The 17,579-nt window shown below is 50.7% G+C and overlaps 1 protein-coding gene across 2 annotated transcripts in view; it reads right to left on the reverse strand.

The window, feature by feature from the left end:
* LOC122384935 (protein Hook homolog 3-like) overlaps positions 1 to 16,954 on the reverse strand; it is a 97,423-nt gene extending 80,469 nt beyond the window's left edge. Inside the window, exons 1-4 of one of the 2 annotated variants that reach the window (XM_043372776.1) lie at positions 16,621 to 16,954; positions 15,648 to 15,733; positions 11,746 to 11,818; positions 1,636 to 1,738 (exon numbers count right to left, since the gene is read on the reverse strand). In XM_043372776.1, coding sequence (XP_043228711.1) covers positions 1,636 to 1,738; positions 11,746 to 11,818; positions 15,648 to 15,733; positions 16,621 to 16,659 — 301 coding nt within the window. In that variant the 5' untranslated portion in view covers positions 16,660 to 16,954. The remainder of the gene's footprint in view (positions 1 to 1,635; positions 1,739 to 11,745; positions 11,819 to 15,647; positions 15,734 to 16,620) is intronic. The other variant, XM_043372775.1, reaches the window with a different exon arrangement.
* Positions 16,955 to 17,579: the final 625 nt, after the last annotated feature.

Genomic DNA, 17,579 nt, shown 5'->3' on the forward strand with positions numbered 1-17,579 from the left:
TATGAGTCGATGATCGATGTCCGGAAGCTCCACAGTCGAAAAGTAGAAACCACAGCGCTCTGGGGCACCTCCAACATCCGCCGGCGGCACATCATCGAAATCCGTTTAGATCGCCGTTGTTTCCTAATTAATCCGACAACGCACGATCAGCGGGAGAAAATGAAATTAGCTCATTATCCACGGCGCGATGAACGCCGATAGACTTTCGCCGTTCAGTACGGAGGTTTCTAGTAAATCGCGACCGACCGTCGCGCCGTCATTGACGGCAGATGCGTCACTGATCGGTGACACGTCAGACGGTGAGGACCGGCGCGGCGCGTTAGGATCGCGTGCCGTGCGCGTGCAGGTGCGTGCGACGGAGCGGCGACCAGACCACCCACCGAGCGGCACTGACCAATGTCACGGTGGTCGGTGGTCAGTTAACCAGGGATGGCACACGGCTCGTGTGGTGCCGCCGACATCGTGAAGGGAACGGGCCGAGCATGACCGAACCAGAGAACGGCGGATGCAAGGGATGCAAGCAGATGCAACAATGCGTCTAAGCAGATGCAAGGAGAGGTTTAAACTTTGAACAAGCCTACAGCTTTGAGCATGCCAAAGATATGCTTGGATGACGAGATTTCCACAAGCCAAGCGTACACAGCAATAACAAAGCGACCATTGCAGTCAGGAAGAAAAGGAAGCCAGGTATGCAGCCCAGGTACGCATGAAGCAAGGTCATGTTTAACATGGAAAGTATGTGGTAAGTGTTTACACCAGTATAACGCCTTTTGGGGCGACTAACGGAGCGAGCGAGAGGGTGGGCCTTGCACGTGCGAAATTTCGAGGGGGTACCTCCAACTGACTTGTGCACGGCACCTTACTAACCGGTCTCTAGCGATGTGCCAAATTTGAGCACAATCGGCCCAGCCGTTCTCGAGATCTGGAAGCGGCACCCTGCACGTGCGCACGTGCAAAATGGGTCCCAACTGACTTGTGCACGGCACCCTACTAATTGGTCCCTAACCGTGTACCAAATTTGAGCGCCATCGGTCCGGCCGTTCTCGAGATCTGGAAACGACCCCTGCACGTGCGCACGTGCAGCAGCACCCCAACTCTGGCACATGGATATGCATTGCCTAGTGGGTGCCTACCTACATGCCAACTTTCAGCGCAATCGGCCAAGTAGTTACCGAGATATTGCAACAATTACAAAACTGACACCTCTTCGTTTTGCACGTGGCACGTGCATAAGGGGTCACCCACATGCATCGGGAATAGTCCAATACTTGGTAGAAGGAATGAAGCTACCCTACAAAAATTACCGCGTGTAAATCGGTCAAGTGGTTGCTGAGATATAAGCCTCGCAAAAGCGTCCGCACGGCCGGCCGGCCGCTCATACTCAGAAATTTCCGTTATTCTACGTAAGACTCCGCTCGCTTCGCTCGCTCCGTAATAAGAGTGTTTACATAAGTGTTTACACAGAGACTTGTGGTGAAGCTTTGCATGCAGAGTTTAATAGAAATTAGTACCTACACTCGCTTCTAAAGCGCACCATTCGCATGCATGACTGAGCGATCTCGTTACATGAGAAAAATCACAGCGAGAGTTCGCGTGCAATGGACAGAGCCCTATCACTACTTGATGAGCACTCACCGAGTTTGTTGACATCGGGCTGCGTCAGATGTGAGATGTTCAGCTCCAGACTGTCCGACAGATAGTCGTTGATCCCCTGGGTCACCTTCTTCAGATTGCTGACCTGTGACGGACACAAACACAGGGATGAGGAAGGTCACTCTCCGGTGACTGCCGCGAATATACCGGATACATTCCACGAAACGTGACAATAATATCGCAGAAAACGATTGTTTATCTAGAGGAAAATTATAATTTATCTCTCTTATCATGAAACCGGACTTAGAGAGGGAAAACGACATCTAGTCAGGGAGCCCACGGGACCGAGCAAATACAAACAAACAGCCATTCGACCACTTAGGAGAGCCATCTCGCACATCCCCCTCTCCCCCCCCCCCCCCCCCACACACACTTCCCAGCCCTCTCGGTCGTAGTGAAAGTGGTGACCGCCGTGGCCGCCGGTCGGCTCGGCTCAGCCCGCCTCCTCCCGGGCTCGTACGCTCAGTGCCCGTTCGACACCGCCTGACCCCGCGATCCTCTGTGACCTCTGGTGACCCCGGCGGTCGTGAGCGCACGCCTCCCGTAAACAGCCGCTAATGGAGCCGGGACAGGGCGGCGCGGCTCGTCGCCGGCTCATCCCGCCACTAACGAGCCGTTTCCCTTTCGTCAGCGTCACGAGGTGCCCGGCCCACCAGACAGGGTCGGCCACGGCAGCTGCCCCGGCGGACGGAGGGGGAGAGGACCGGAGACGGAGAGAGGGAGGGAGGGAGGGGAGAGTGGAGACATTAGGGCCAGGTGATCAACGACAGAGCCGTGTGATGACTCAATGATCGCCTGATCACCGGGTGCCCGTCGTGACACGAGAGCCACCAACCACGGACAAAAGGACCGTGATGAGGTTCCCGAGCGTTTTAACCATATGATGCCATGAAGTCTGAAAGGGCTGGAGAGGATAGGTGAGGGGAAAGGGGAGAGGAGAGGAAGTGAGGGTGGATGTTCTGAAGAGACCGATGGTGATGACGCTGCGGTCAGCTCGTGACAGAGCCGTCAGAAAATTACACCCCTCTTCACTTTCCTCTCCGAGGCGGTGTAGTAAATACATGGCTAAGATGGGACGGAGAGAGTGAATGAATTACATATGAGCATACACGATGTCATAGACCAATTAGAATCCCATCAGGAACGGCCAACTATTACGTCCGCTGACAAGTGGTAAGTTCCGCGGCGCAGTGCTTTCTTTTCAACCACCCACGGAATTCCACAGCCAACTGCCAACCATTCTCCTATCCGGAATTAACCAGCTATCTGTGGTTCCCATGGACAACCCACCCCAATCTCGAGTTTGATCGGCTCGTGCCCTCGGTAAATACCGCCAGGGCAGCGGGGCAGCACCGGCAGGTCAGGCTGCGGCGTGTTACACCCCGCGGTCATTCCAAAACCCCCGCTCCCGATCGCCAACACGACCGCCACGCGGACACCACTTGCGCTGAACCAGAGTCTCGCGGTTTGCTCCACGGCGTCGGCAGTGACGGCGCACAATTTCGCCGGCTCGTGTCCGAGCCCGAACAGACCCAAACTTTCCCGGAGTGGACCGACATGTCAGCACGCTGACTGGTGCGTTCTCAGGGAGTGCGGCGAGGGGGTGTGGGGACAGCAGATCAGGCGAGCAGCGGGCAGACAAGTGTTTTGGGGTTTTACACGCACGATAAGGAGAGGAACGCGTGGAAAGATTGCGGAAAGTTGACGCACTCAAACACCTACTTTAGCCGGAATTCCGCCGAGATATGATCAGTCGGTGCTAAACCACTAGATAATCACTGCGTTGTCCACCAATAATGGTGTAAAAATATGACAGCTTTGTGCACGATTCGGGTATCACTTGTAGCACTCAACGTGTTGTTTACAAGTGACATAGGTACACAAAAACATTCCGATCAATAAGCGAGTTTCTGTCATTTTTTCCTCCCAACGCGCCGACGGGGATCCGGAAACGGGCGTGGTCAACTGAGCTGAAAATTGGCATCCCGCACCGAACAGCAGACAAACAGTCAAAGGCTGTCAACCGGCCGGACGCGGCGAGGCCGACAGGGCGGCTCTGAAACAAAGACCCAGTTGGACGGGTTTACATCGGCACTCAGTCGGCACTACCGCGCTCAGCAAAATACGAATTAAAAGTGAGGCCGCAATGCTATATTCTGCACACAGAGCGACTGCGCGAGCTAAAAACCAGTCGAAAACAACGGAAATGCATTTCAGAGAGCATTTGCGCCACCGACATACCAACTCGTTCGCAGCGGAAAAGTAAAAGAACTTGCCAATATCCTATCGTTTTATCACATAATGTCATTCGCCAACACAAGCTCGTGTTCCGTTGGAAACAAAGTCCACATTGGTAAGAGAGCCTCTGTGCCGGTTTTTGTCACGCACAGCTTAACCAGAAGCTGACTCACTTCTACCCTCCAATCACCACGGCGAACTTCTGACGTCACGCGCTGGGGGTTTTTGCCACGGAGTGACCGGTCCCTTAACTGCGGTGTGGGCTCGCCCCTGGCGCCACAGAGGCGGTGACGGAACTCTGTGAGCGGTTGGACTAACGCACGCTTTGAGGTGCACAGAGTTGACCACGGTACACACCTTTCAAACGTCACAAAGAGTTGTCAATGATTCAAACGTTACGTGCGATGGACTAACGTTGAACAATGGTGCGTAACCCAATATGTGTAATGGATAAATGGCGGCGAATGGTAAACTACCCACTGTGTATCGTGAACAGAGGATTGTCAGTCACGACTGACATCCCAGCCAACTCAAACGTAACCTCTCACAGTCCGATCGGCGCCCTCTCAGTCCCGGCGCCTGCCCACAGGTCAGGGGGCCGACGCAAGGTTATCGAGCCCGACCTCGACTGTTTGGTTGGCTATGGAACCCGTGCTCCCCTGCGGTATACAAACACATCTGGCTATGTGCCCAAACGCTAAATCAGTCACACAACGATCGGGTACGTGATATACGCTGTTGTCATTCAAGGCCAAACCAGAGTGGCATTAAAGTGTGCATAATGTATCAGCATTCGCCAACAGTCGGAGTGCTCGATGTGGATCAGACAGGACAAACAGCACACAGCAGCACACATCTGACAAGTGGCAAACACAGACACAGCAAACACTTGCCCACCTGACATACACAGACTACACCACATCCATTTACAAGTGGCGCCTGCAGCACATCCGTTTACCAGTCTCCTCTCTGCCCATTTGTTCCGCTGTGGCGAACTCTCTAAGCCTGATGAAGCTCAGACCGGGCTCACGGCTGCCATGATCTTGGCCTTGTGCAGTGGCGGCAGATGGCGGCAATGAGCTTATCTTGGGATCTCCGGACAGAGGAATCTTCTATCCTCAGACGCCAAACGGCTCCCGAATGGGCCTCACTGCTAGTACAGGGAAACGGAGAGCTGTAGGGACCGTGGGGACGGGAGTGTGTGAGGAGACCTGGGGTAGGAGCAGTTGAAACTGAGGACATTGGTTACGGACGCATATCAGCGTAGTCATAGACTCTCCACAAACTTCAAACAGCATACATCAGAATAAGCACAGGGACTATCCAATGATGCCCCAGCGCATATGATGAATCATGAATATGATTTGCTGGATTACTTTTATGGAGCTCCTTGTCAGTCATCTAGATATGCACTGAAACCAATGACGCTGGATGTGTTGACGCAACAATGCAAAGGGAGCGAAAGGAGCTTCGTAATCTGGACCTGTTTAACATGTGCGATATGCATCCGACGCGAAAAACTCACTCAGTCACATACTGTGATAACACAATCTACAGCCCAGCAAAAACCACTCCAGTCACCGGGTCCTGCTGGACCAGCTGATCAGGTCAGGGAGGCCCACAGATAGAGGGGAAGAGGAGAAGGGTGTCGAGGCAGAGTGGGAGGTCACCGAGTCCACAAGTCCGACCGGGTACCCGCAAAGGCCGCGCGGTGGAAGCAGCGGGTCAGCGTGGGTGTCTGCCCGACCGGTGCCGGCCGCTCCGTTGTGCAATGCTGATCGCGGCCGGACCAACCGCCGTGCACAGGTTGACCAACGGTAGAGTTACGAGCGGTCATATAATGGCGTTATCTTAGCATCATGTCCATATCCAGCAGTGGCGGCACAAATACGGGTATTTCCTTTGTAACGGCCAAACCGGGAGGGAAAGCTTATCACTATTCTTACCACACGACGGAGGGAAGAAAGAAAATGTGAGGGCTGATCGACATGTCCCCTCGGACTGCACGGCTGTCATTCGAAGTCTCCCAAATGTGGAGTGAATGAAATAACTGAGATTGACTGACCCGTCCTCAGTTTCTCGTTTCTCGTCGTTCGACCGTGGAACGAGGTGATGCCGCACAAAAAGATGCTAAAGACGAGGAGTATTGCTTAGTTATTGTGCACAATAAAGCAGTAGTATCGTGTTCTCGCAATAAACACGGGTGGGAGTGAAGCGAGGGCGAGGCGACGAGAACGTGAGAAAACATTTGAAGAACTTCATCGCGCGGCACAACGTATAGGTCCATGTGGGCATAAAGGCGCACATCCAGCCGGACTCAATAAAAAAAGCCCAACCCCACTAGGATTCTCCACGGTCCAAAGAGCCGAACACCGAACGCCATTCCATCCTCCCATCTTCGTCTCCCGTTCACAGGCGTGATGGCGCCGACAATGCGCCTGTCGCCGCGGCGACAGAGACGAGACGTGGAGTAAGGGGAGTTCTGTGAGGTGGTGTGTTTCCACACCACGATCTCAGATCGATACTGATCTGTTTGTGGGACGGCACGGCACGCCCCAGGTTAACGAGTGAGACTTAATGGAGATCGAACCGTACGCGAGTGAACCGGCATCGACATGAACATACAGGGTGGGGCAGCATAATCGGGAATAAATATCAAACGGGATTATTTGGTCATGAATTTAAAAATATAGCTCCAAGCACTATTTTAACAACATCCCATCAATCGGTCACCTTTTACCTATCCCTCATCCTATTTGACCGCCCTTCGCGTCGATGACCTTCTCAAGGCGGGTCCAAAAGCACGCGCATGCACGTGCAGCCTCCTGCTTGTCCATGATCGCCCATCAGCTTCGTACCTTGCACTGAAGACCGTTTTTACTGATGATAAGTTGTTCATTAAACTTCTACCAAAAAACGCTCCATATAAAGAATTTGGTCGGATTTAAATCGGCGGAGTTGAAGGACCAGAAGTTTTTGGTTCATCTCAGGTGGAGGTGCCCTACACAATAACATGTCGTCCTCACTGCAGTACCAGCACGGACAGAGTCCTCGTAAGACGTGATCTGGACCGTCAGTGATCCTCTCTTCCGACGACTCCACGTGAGTCTGCCAGAGTGTGGATGTATTTACCAGAGGTGCTCGTTTTATCCGGGCTCGATGAAGTAGGGTGCACCACGTGCACCTCCCTTGAAGACCACCCATAGGTCCATCACCTCAACAGGATGTTTACTTTGCATGACCGCTGCAATATTCTCGATACAATCCCCTATATGGCATGCCATTCTTTTTTATCGTATTCCAGTCGGTGATAAGATTTTTGGTCGCTGAAGTTTTGAACATTGTTTCTTTTTAATATGCTCAAGAGCTTCTTCCTTATATTCAAGTGAGTCATCTTGTATGTCCTCTGCTAAGAGTTATTTTACGACGATTACGTTAACTTTTTGTCCTAAGTATCCCCACACAATCCTTATCGTCCGTGATAACACGTTGACCTGTCCAGCAACCTTTACGTGGAATGGCATTGTTTTAAACAAAATGTTCTTGTTTTACTCGTTTAACATTAGTGTCTATGGGCGCGCGCAAAGCACTTGGAGCACCGTCGAACTATTTTGCTGCTCTTTTCCAGGAAGTTGCATGCTCATGGATGTAGTCATGTCAGATGATGCACAACTTTTGGGCGTTTCATTGCCATGATATAATTTATCAAAATAATGCCATGCCTACTCATGACCAGAGCCCAAAAAGCATTCCCGATTATGCTGCCCCACCCTGGTACATATGGTATCGTCATGAAGCGACGCAAAAGAAAAACACGGCATTGTTTCGGCCGATTTATCTGCATATTATTTGCGATAATGCAGCTTTTCGCGCTGGTGGCGTCTCGGCAGACTTTCTGTCGGTATTTCACCGCCGGACGGCCGGACCACAGCTGGTACCCGACTCGGTGAAAACCAGGTGCCGGACCCCGGCCGCGCGCGCCGGCACACTGGGTGCGTGGGAGTACCGACAGCTGGCGCCTCAGAGCGTCGGCCAGCGCCGCGTCGAAGACGATCGGGGGCGCAAATAATGCGCGTCGAACGCCAGGTGCGACGGCCAGTTTCGCCGGCACAAAGGAGCCCGGCCGGCGGACTGCGGGGGGCGTCCGACGCCGCCCCACACCCCGATCATAGCGGCAAAAACGATCGGTGACAATGGGCGAGGCATTCGTCTCACTTGGGGCCAGACGGGTTTTCAGACGCCTCCGGACTGTCCGAGAGGGTTAGAGGTGGGATAAGTCAGAGCGAGTTAACGGGTGGGCAAAACCTAAACAGCGGTGGCGGCGGGAAATGGCTGGTCTGAAAGGATGATAGGATCACGAGTCCCGGCCATGCAGCGGATGGGACGCTTAGGGTAATCCGGACAAAGTCTGCTTCCAAAAACCGGACCGCTACACGGCATGCCTGCTCAAACGACAGCAGCAGCCGCCCATACCCATAGATACAGCGCATGGCTAACTACAACGATAACACTTACTTCAACCGGCATCCGGCATCCAATCAATGAATCGGAACCCGGATATTCATGAATGAAGAGCTGACAATGCAGGGTTTGTTGCAAAACTCTGTGGGCATTCTCCTGTAAGTGCAGTATGTTCTGCAGACCCAGTGCAGTGACTAGAAATACCATTATAACGACCACAAAGACGGGAATATCAGTTGAGAGATTGACGAATATGAGTTTTCTTGGTGAAGGGTAAAACCGCCAAGGCAGAGTGGTAGGCCATCTTAGGGTACTCGTTTGACGAACGATACGAAACAATGGGTGGCGTCAGATGCGAAAGAAAGTAGGTACTTATTGCAAGCGTTGCGACAAGCGAAAAATCTAACAAACAGTCCGCTCTTTGGCTGACATTATTGCGACAATGAATAGCTCACTGGCCAATGTGATACCGCACATAAATTTGGATTTTCGGGCGGCCACCCACAATAGCGCAACGTTGTGACACAGCAGCAATTTGGTCGCCGTAAATACACCGCAAATCAGCCGCGGATTTTTATTGGAATTTCATAACGGATAATCTTCAGATATTGTAGCCACCGGAATCCGCTGGATTGTTCTTAGCATCATTTTATACACACAATTCTGGAAAAGGAAGGCCGTGGCTTCAACGCCAAATAACCAATGGGACTTCAGGTTTACAATTTTGATCCTGAGATTGCACTGTGCCTACATACTTGGGGTCTTGTGTAAGCTATCATTTTTGTCCTTCAAGATTTGGCTGAGCGAGGTTCATATTTGCAAACATTCCTGATTGGGCAAGACCTGGACAAACTGTCAAGACAAATTTCGTAACACAATGAGACATGGGGAATATGAATAGCACATGTGAATAAAAAATGTACTTAGAGGCAGCTTCATGAAATCGCTGAACCACTTCTGCACTCTTGTTGGACAATCCGAAGAATCAAGCCCATGTCTAGTTTCTCATTTCAACGTCTTCCTTCCCCATCGGGGATGTCTCCAGCCATTTCCACCACAAATACCCTAACAAACCACCTCTATAACCCACTCCTCCCGCCGCTCTGCCCACCCCCACTGCCGCGGACAGGGGAGTCCATAGGACCGTGGGTCGGTGGGTAGATGGGCGGGTGACGCCAGCTCGGGGCCCTGACCCTGAGCCGTGCACCGACCGGCTCCGGACCGGCCCCCGGGGCAGACGGCCGGCACCGATAGCACCACCCCTCGGAATACTGATCGGATCGACCGACACACCGGGTGCCGAGCGGGGCTGCACGGAGAGTGCGACTCAACGGGGTACGGTGCGGCCCAGCACGGTAAACCATGAAACCTTTGAGGATAGATTTCGAGGACGGCCTTCGCCGATAAAATAACGGTAGTAGGTATGTGAGTTTTCTGAATTTGGCGTGTTTAGAGGCGGCTAATGACGATCCTTGATAGCATACTGCTGCACCACCAAAGAAAGTCACCTATACGGAATGCAGATCCTGTGGTCTTCCCCGATTTTCCGTACAGTCATAACCGATGTTTCGAATAGTCTCACTTGATCATGTAGGTATGTGCCACTTCGAAGCAAAATGCTAACTCCATTGTGAATTCGAGCCACATCAGCGCTACATTCTGGGCAACATTGCACCTTATGACGTCACACCTTATCCTCCAGTGACGTCACAACGTGTGAGGACAGCGCCACGGAACGGCCGGCCTTGGTCCACCGCCGAATGACCACCGTCGGGTGGCAGGGGCACCGACGCCGGATTTACTGTTATAGATATGCCCTCGGTTCGTATGTGTGGTCAGCTAGGTCCTATTACGGCCGTAGTTGTGCTGTGGTGCCTAGTGGTCTATGGGAGCGGTGAGTGATAACTTGATAAGACTGGTGAGGGCGTTCCCACGGGAGGATAGGGGAAAGGGTTTTCTACACACGGTGCTGACTGCTGACACAAATACAGACACACAGACACCCAGGGAGACCGAGACAGACGGACACCCAGACAGACCAAAAGAGACAGGCAGACCCACCTGTCATAACAGCTGACCCTTCTCCCCCCACCCTTTCCCGTCTGACCTGTTTGGATCTGACGGGAAGATCAGTCAGTTCCAACCTGTTCTAACCAGTCAGATGGGACCTGTCTAGGTCTAGAACACGTTCACCTTCAGTAACCACACGGGTCAACTGAAGGGGTCCGGCGCAGGTACAGTGCGAAATAAACTAATAACTACACCCGATAAATCACTATTCTCAGGAATCTTCTTCGCTCCATTGCATGCCGATAATTTTGCTAGGCTAATGTCTTGATGAACGAATTAAGACAACGACATGAACAATGTAAAAAGGCTTAAAATTATTTGGTGAAAGAAATTCCCACCGTATGAATTCGGTAGCATCAGCGACTGCCTACACCATCTGTCTGCGACCATTAGGATGATCAGCGATCACCAAGATATCCGCCCACACGCACCCACTCGATCCTCACACCGACGCGTGGTGAACCCGTTTTGGCAGCTGTCGCCGCCTCGGTAGACCGGCCGGTAATTAGCAGCCCCCCCCCCCTCCCGGTGTCAGGGTCGACCGGACCGCCCCCCTCCCCCCCGCGAGTCAGACTGTGCAGACGGCAGCGTCACCGAACGGCGGCGCAGTGATGAAGCCCGGCTACCACCCGAGTGGCGAATGGCGTGCCTGACACCGGCCACAAAAACCTCTGCCGAGTCACGGGCGGGCCCCCAGCACACCCACGAGCCGGACGGAGACGACTTGATCAGAACGTGCCGCAAACAATGTCTGTTTGGACTGCGCCGGCCGGCTATGAGTGAATGGCCGGTTTTCACCCCGTCCCACTAAATCAACAGGCCCACGCCGATGCAGTAAAACAGAAAGTGCTTTGAAACAGCCGCTGGAACAACACAAACTCGGGCCGGGCGGGAAGACAAAACACTCGGCGGCGCCGACGGATGGAGATGGAGAGGTTTATAGAGCCCCGTGTGGCGGCCGAGTGAATTTAGTGGACCCGCCCTCGCCAACTGCCTCATAGCCCGGGGGCGAGCACGATTCGGGAGGGACGGGATACCTGGCTGTGGGGGAGGGCAGACCAGGAGCTTCGAGGGACTCTGGAGAAACGCCCGCTCCGAGCGGCCCCGGGGGACGGTGCAAACCAGTCGGCTCCTCCCACCAATTCTGCCGGGGCCCGCGGCCGTTCCAGGACAGTCGATAACCATCGGCCCAGCAGGGACGTGTCTGATCGACAGATAGGTCCTGCCGCGGGCCGGCCATCTCGTGCGCGCGGCGCTCGGCCGTCTGTCGGCTCCCACTCGACCCCCCCCCCCCTCGCGCCGGCGCGACGGGCCGCCGCTCACCTTGAGTCGCCAGTTGTCGCCAGCGTCCGTCTTGATCTTGGCCAGCCAGGCATCGTCGAACCACAATGGCTCGCTGGAGGAGAGAGAAGGGGTGTGGTGGTTAGAGGGAGGAGATGGCACGTACACGTACGCACAACCCGGATCTCACAGAGCACAGAGAAGATTAATGAGCAAAAAACAGCAACACGAATAGACAGTATTGCTATCATTGTAACCTATCTTTATTATTATAGCTTTATGGTAGCTGTCGAGTTTACAAATAGCAGCAACTCGTTAAAGGCGGTGATTAAGTCCCAGAGTATTGCACTAGAGTTGCAAAATTTCCCTACCGCACTACCGGCATGCCGGTAATTTTTCACTACCGCAGGTTTTTTCGTGGTATCTGGCATGTCTTGCCGGTAGCATGCCGGTATTTTTGATTTTGCACAAAAAATTATCAGCATATGATTCAAACTTTGGACACTAAGAGGCTATTGAATTGTAATAAGTTGGACAATGGGTTGCTGTTGGGTGGGGCGGTTACTGAAATTGCCAAAATGTGGCATCTCATGTAGGGGTAAGCCAGAATCAAGAATGCAGGTTTTTTAGTATGCCGGTAATTTGATGTTTTTTTTTTGCTTGGGGCGTGGTAGCATGCCGGTATCCCAGAAAATGTTTGTGGGGCGGGGCGGTGCCGGTAGCAGCCCATTGGGAAAACTTTGCAACTCTATATTGCACCAATGCGATACTACGGACTCATCAACCCGACCCATAGCTCCGCATTCCCTAGTCATTTAGACCACCTTTACAGCGTGGAATAACTTTGGGTAATATACCGCAAGTACAGATACAACTAAGGATATCCTGGAGCGATGCAAGTTCCGGAGTCATTTACACGTTAGCCCCATCAAAACGCTGCCACCACACGCAACAAGAACCAGGAACAATGCAACATCGTGGGACTTGGCCGCGTTAACGACCGCCTCACGGACTTGATATGCATATTCAGCGCCAATGGCGGCGAGTGCTGCGGGCAAAAACCTTCCAAAAACTGTCCGTGTATTGAGAGTGCGAGAGAGGGACATTGGCTCGAGTGTCAGATGAAAAAGACGATGCGCTCTTTGGAAGTTCGAAAACGCCCGCTCTCTGACGCTACACGACAAAGGGTACATTCGCTGACACCCAAATAGCAAATGTGAGAGAGAACAACGCTAGTCCATGTCTGCGCTTAACTATGCATGCTTCTGTTGGCTAAGTTCTACGTCAGCGTGCTGTCAAAAATTATCACACCACATGCTAAATCAAGCACCGTAACACAAGCAAACATGGCCTCAGATAACATGACACCTATCATGACCGATAACACCGCCAACCTGTCCTGATAGCTCAATGGGTCACCACCGCCCTCATCGATACCGCTGACCCGCCCGCCATGGCTATTGTGCAACTGTCCCGTGAGAGGCCTACACGAATTCGTGACCACAACCCACGTTACGACATGCATTGATGTAGCGGCAAATACACAAAGTGATGGCACAGTCAACTGATATATGTATCAGACCGTCGCCCACTGTCCAGTGTCGTTATCCACCGTGTTTGGTATTGTCCGATATTTACTATCCAATAATCGAAGTCCATTGCCCAGTGCCAACTATCTATCTTATACCAGGTTATTTGATAGAACTCAGGACAGGTGGGAAAGATAGCTCGACGATCGGGAAATAGCAGATGGTTCGTCAGAAAAGGCGCTAAGGGGACTGGGCACAGGATCGGGACGGAGGACGGATGAAACTAACTGAGACGTCTGACAGACGACCTGGGGACCGCGGAGAAGGGACGGGAGAGCGAGCCGAGACACGTCGGGACAGGGCGGACCTGTGTGGCGTCAGCTGCCGTATTTCAGTGCCGTCAGCCCGTATGCGGTACGGGAGCGTCTGCTGCTGTCGGAGTGACAGGCGCCGGTGACGCAACGACCGCTGACGGTGGCACGTGTCCAGCACCAGGACCAGTGTCACAGCGCACAGCGGTGGCAGAGGGCAGGAAGTGCATCGAAATACCAGCGCATTGAGCGCAGCTTGACGCTGCACTGCGGCGAAAACGGTAATATTTTCCCAAAAGCATTGAGGGGTAAGCGATAACAAATAATCAAAGCCTGATGGAAAACGTTGCCCTGTTCCGTCATGTACTAATTAGCTAATCTGTCCGAGGATTGTGTATTTTTTATCCTAGCATTCCTTTCAAGGATTTGGGAGCATTATGTTTAGCACGAAACTCCAAAGTTTACGGCTCAGTACGTTCGCAGTTTTCCACAGACGATTCGCAATTGACCCACATTAGTGTTGTCCAAACGAAAGGCGCCTTCGCGAAACAATCCGGCTCAGCCTCGTGCGCTCGCGTGCCCGCCGTGATCGCTCATCACGCCGAGCTGCCTTTCCCATCGTCCATGCGGTGGGGGCTACCATCGGCGAATTTACGAGATCCCGCGCCCAGAGCCGGCCAGCCGCCCATGCACCACTTAAGCTTTCTTTCCCAAAGTCACGAAATCAGCGCTGAAGCGCAGAAATCGCCGTCGAGGCGCGGCGAGATCGGCATCTGCACCCTCCCGGCCCTCTGTCTCCGCCTCCGGGCCTCTCTCCGCGCAGTGCACGCTCTGGGGTACTTGGGCAGTTGGGCATCCCCCCAGCGCTCGCACACAATGTGGGCGCTGCGCACCGCGCCGCCTTTCGCTCCGTTTCGGCGGCCGATTCTGCGCCAGATAGGGTGCGAGCGAGGAGATCAGATCTGGCCAATAGCACGGCCGGCCGCCCGGGGACAGAGGCTGGTTTCACCTCACGATGGCACACGGCAGCCGAGCGCGAGCAGCCGGAGCAACTAACGGGGGGGGGGGGGGGAGGACGAAAAATGACGAAAAATGTGTCCGCAAGTGATCGACATTTCATCTCCTGATGACATTTTCAATCCTTATTTACTTTAATGGTCAGCGACGATAAGTTCATCTTCATATCACGAAGGAGTGGTAACAGCAGCAGCACCTAGACTTTTACCGACATTGCGATACTATCGGGCAAGCGCCGCGGCGGATAACAAATTTGCATAATGGCCCCCGAGTCTAGTCCTGAGTATAGATGCCACAAATGACAGCGATAGCCGTATTTGTGATATATAATCCCGCCTATCACTTCAATGTCGCTGCATTCACCGTGACTCGGTGGACATTCCTCAAACCGTGGCAGTCAGACTCCCGAGGCCACCTATCTCGCAATGGGCGCTAAGCGGAAAAGTGAAACAGGACTCGGCGTCCACCGCTGTTGAAAGTCATGACAGCTCGCCGCTGCAATTGTGGCCGCTAATCAGACAAGTCCGCGCATTTTCTGCTTTCGTGATCACCGCGACCAGTCTTACGAATTCCAGCTACACGCGGCTATGTCAAAGAACCGAAGTTTAGGTCTTCTTCCTGGCAAGCAGTTCCTGCTCAATGGCTGAATGTTAAAGAGCAATGATCCATTGCATACCTTTTCATAATTTTTACTATTTTTTCAGCCTCTTTATAATCTTAAGTTTGCCAAAAGTTTCCCCTACTCTAGTTCCAATATACAAATCAGCTAACCACACCCAAAATAAATTTCTCATTACCTACCTACCCCTGCAAGCTGATGTCATCAGATACACACATTTCAAAGCAGGTTGTGAGCCACCCAAATATCAATGATAGCATGATATATCTTTATCATATAAAATACATTGTGAAAACCTAAATCTGTGCTTATAAGTTGTGGCTAACCCAATGTGCAAATGCAAGTTTATAGGTGATTCTATGACACTATAAGAATACACTAAACACATGCATAACCCATCATTGGAGAATGTTGATGCAATGAAGCTGCAAAAAATGCTTAAATAGCATTTCATTGGTTAACACTTACATGTCATGGAGAACAGTTGCTATAATAACCCCATCGCTGATGTCTTCAGGCTGAGTGGCATTGGCCCCAGCTTGAAATGTGGCCAACTGAAAAACAACCACAAATGTCAGAAAAAGCTCAACTATGAATTATGATCCACAGTCCTCATTTTGGGAATGTGGTTAAAAATATGTCCAGATGTGGCAGCATTAAAAAACAATACCTATCATAATGAATGCAAAAGGAAAGGCAGCTAGGATATAGGGAGTCATTCATTTAATATTCAGCCATTGTATTAAATTTAATAAAGTCATGTTATCACTCTTCTATCTCAGGTGAAAAATCTTGTCTTAATCAGCACTGGAGCCCTAGCAAAACTATCAGTGCAATCAACTGAAGTGAGAACAATCTGTCCCACAAGTCTTTTGCATACAGTGGATTATTTTTTTCAGCTTCTGTCATCATATAGTTGTAATCAGATTCATGGTCAGAAAACAGTATGCGCCTTTTGACATTTCAGCAGGTGTGGGTTGATAACTTGCAAACAGTTCTAATAGCCTACACCTGATTCCTAAACTCAATTGCAACAGGATAAATAAATTAATAAAGCATGAAATGGATTGTTCAGAAACAAAATATCATGACAATGGTAAGTACCAAGTTACTAGTTCAATAATGCAACCAATGAACATAACAACCTACCAGCAAATACCTGGATACACTAGCCCTTTCAGCGTGTGTTTTAGTGGGTTTACGTGTTTTGCATAATAACGTTCTAGAAAAAAATATAATTGATAAAACTTTTACATCATTTAAATAAAAATGTTAATAAAACTTTTATATTAACTAAAAGGTAATATAAAACATCACAAAACAATATCGTTTATTTCTATAACAATATTCTGCACAACACGCAAAACTGCAAAAATGCACGCAAAAAGTGCATCAGCATGGTGTAGCCAGGCCTTAATAAAATAAAATGAGCATAACATACCCATTTCAGAAGGTTGGCAGAGAGATGGCTAGAGTCCATTGCTGCTACAGTATGACGACGCAGCTAGATGCTCCAACTTCTTGAATCCGCTCAAACCATCACGACGGGTTCCAGTTCAGAGAGCAACGAAAAGTTCAAGTCCACTCTGCCTACGCACGATGCCACAGGTAAGAATAATCTGAATAATTTCGTTTATATTTTCCAGCAGCAATATTAATTATTTCTTTTGATAAAAATACCACCGTGAATACCCGCGCACAACCATACAACCTCTCACACCCACAAACACAACGCGAATGACGCGAACGAGAGCTCCGTTATTTGACGGAAGGTCGCCCTTTGGCGCACAAATGACAGAAGTGGCGCAAAATGAAAACATTTTTTGGACAAATACGGCCATTTTGTGTCATATATCTCTATAGTTTTGTGTGAAATAATTTAAAAATATGATTTGAATACCTTTGCAACACAATTGATTGTTAAAAATTAAATTTTTACATTACTATAAAAAATGTCCAATAGGAGCAGGCTACTTTCGGTTTTGTCGTGCAATTATCTTAGTATCTTTTTTAGCAGTCGCGTTTGCGCAAACAGTATGCAAGAGAAATCAAAATTCTCTAGAAAATTGAGAGCGTCAAACAAAAAGGTCAAAAAATTTAAGTTGCAAACGTTTTATATACGGGCAAAGCCTAGAAATTGTCTAAAGAAGGCGCGGAGATCACGTTGTTTGCAAGTAATCTAATATTTCAATGTTTCTATGGCAACAAAATGAGGAGTTCGTGTGATGTTTTATGAAGCTTTAAGAACACGATATCATTAATTTTATTCAATTGCAAATTGATTAATTTATCATATCTTGTTAAGCTTGAAGAGTGGAAAATAAGCTATCTTCAATTATTTTGATCACAATTATGTCTTTAGAGAAATTGTTGAGAATCTTGAGATATAATCTCGTAACT

This window comes from Amphibalanus amphitrite, unplaced genomic scaffold (genome assembly GCF_019059575.1).
Source record: "Amphibalanus amphitrite isolate SeventyFive unplaced genomic scaffold, NRLGWU_Aamphi_draft 000204F_arrow, whole genome shotgun sequence".
Classification (NCBI taxonomy): Eukaryota; Metazoa; Arthropoda; class Thecostraca; order Balanomorpha; family Balanidae; genus Amphibalanus; species Amphibalanus amphitrite.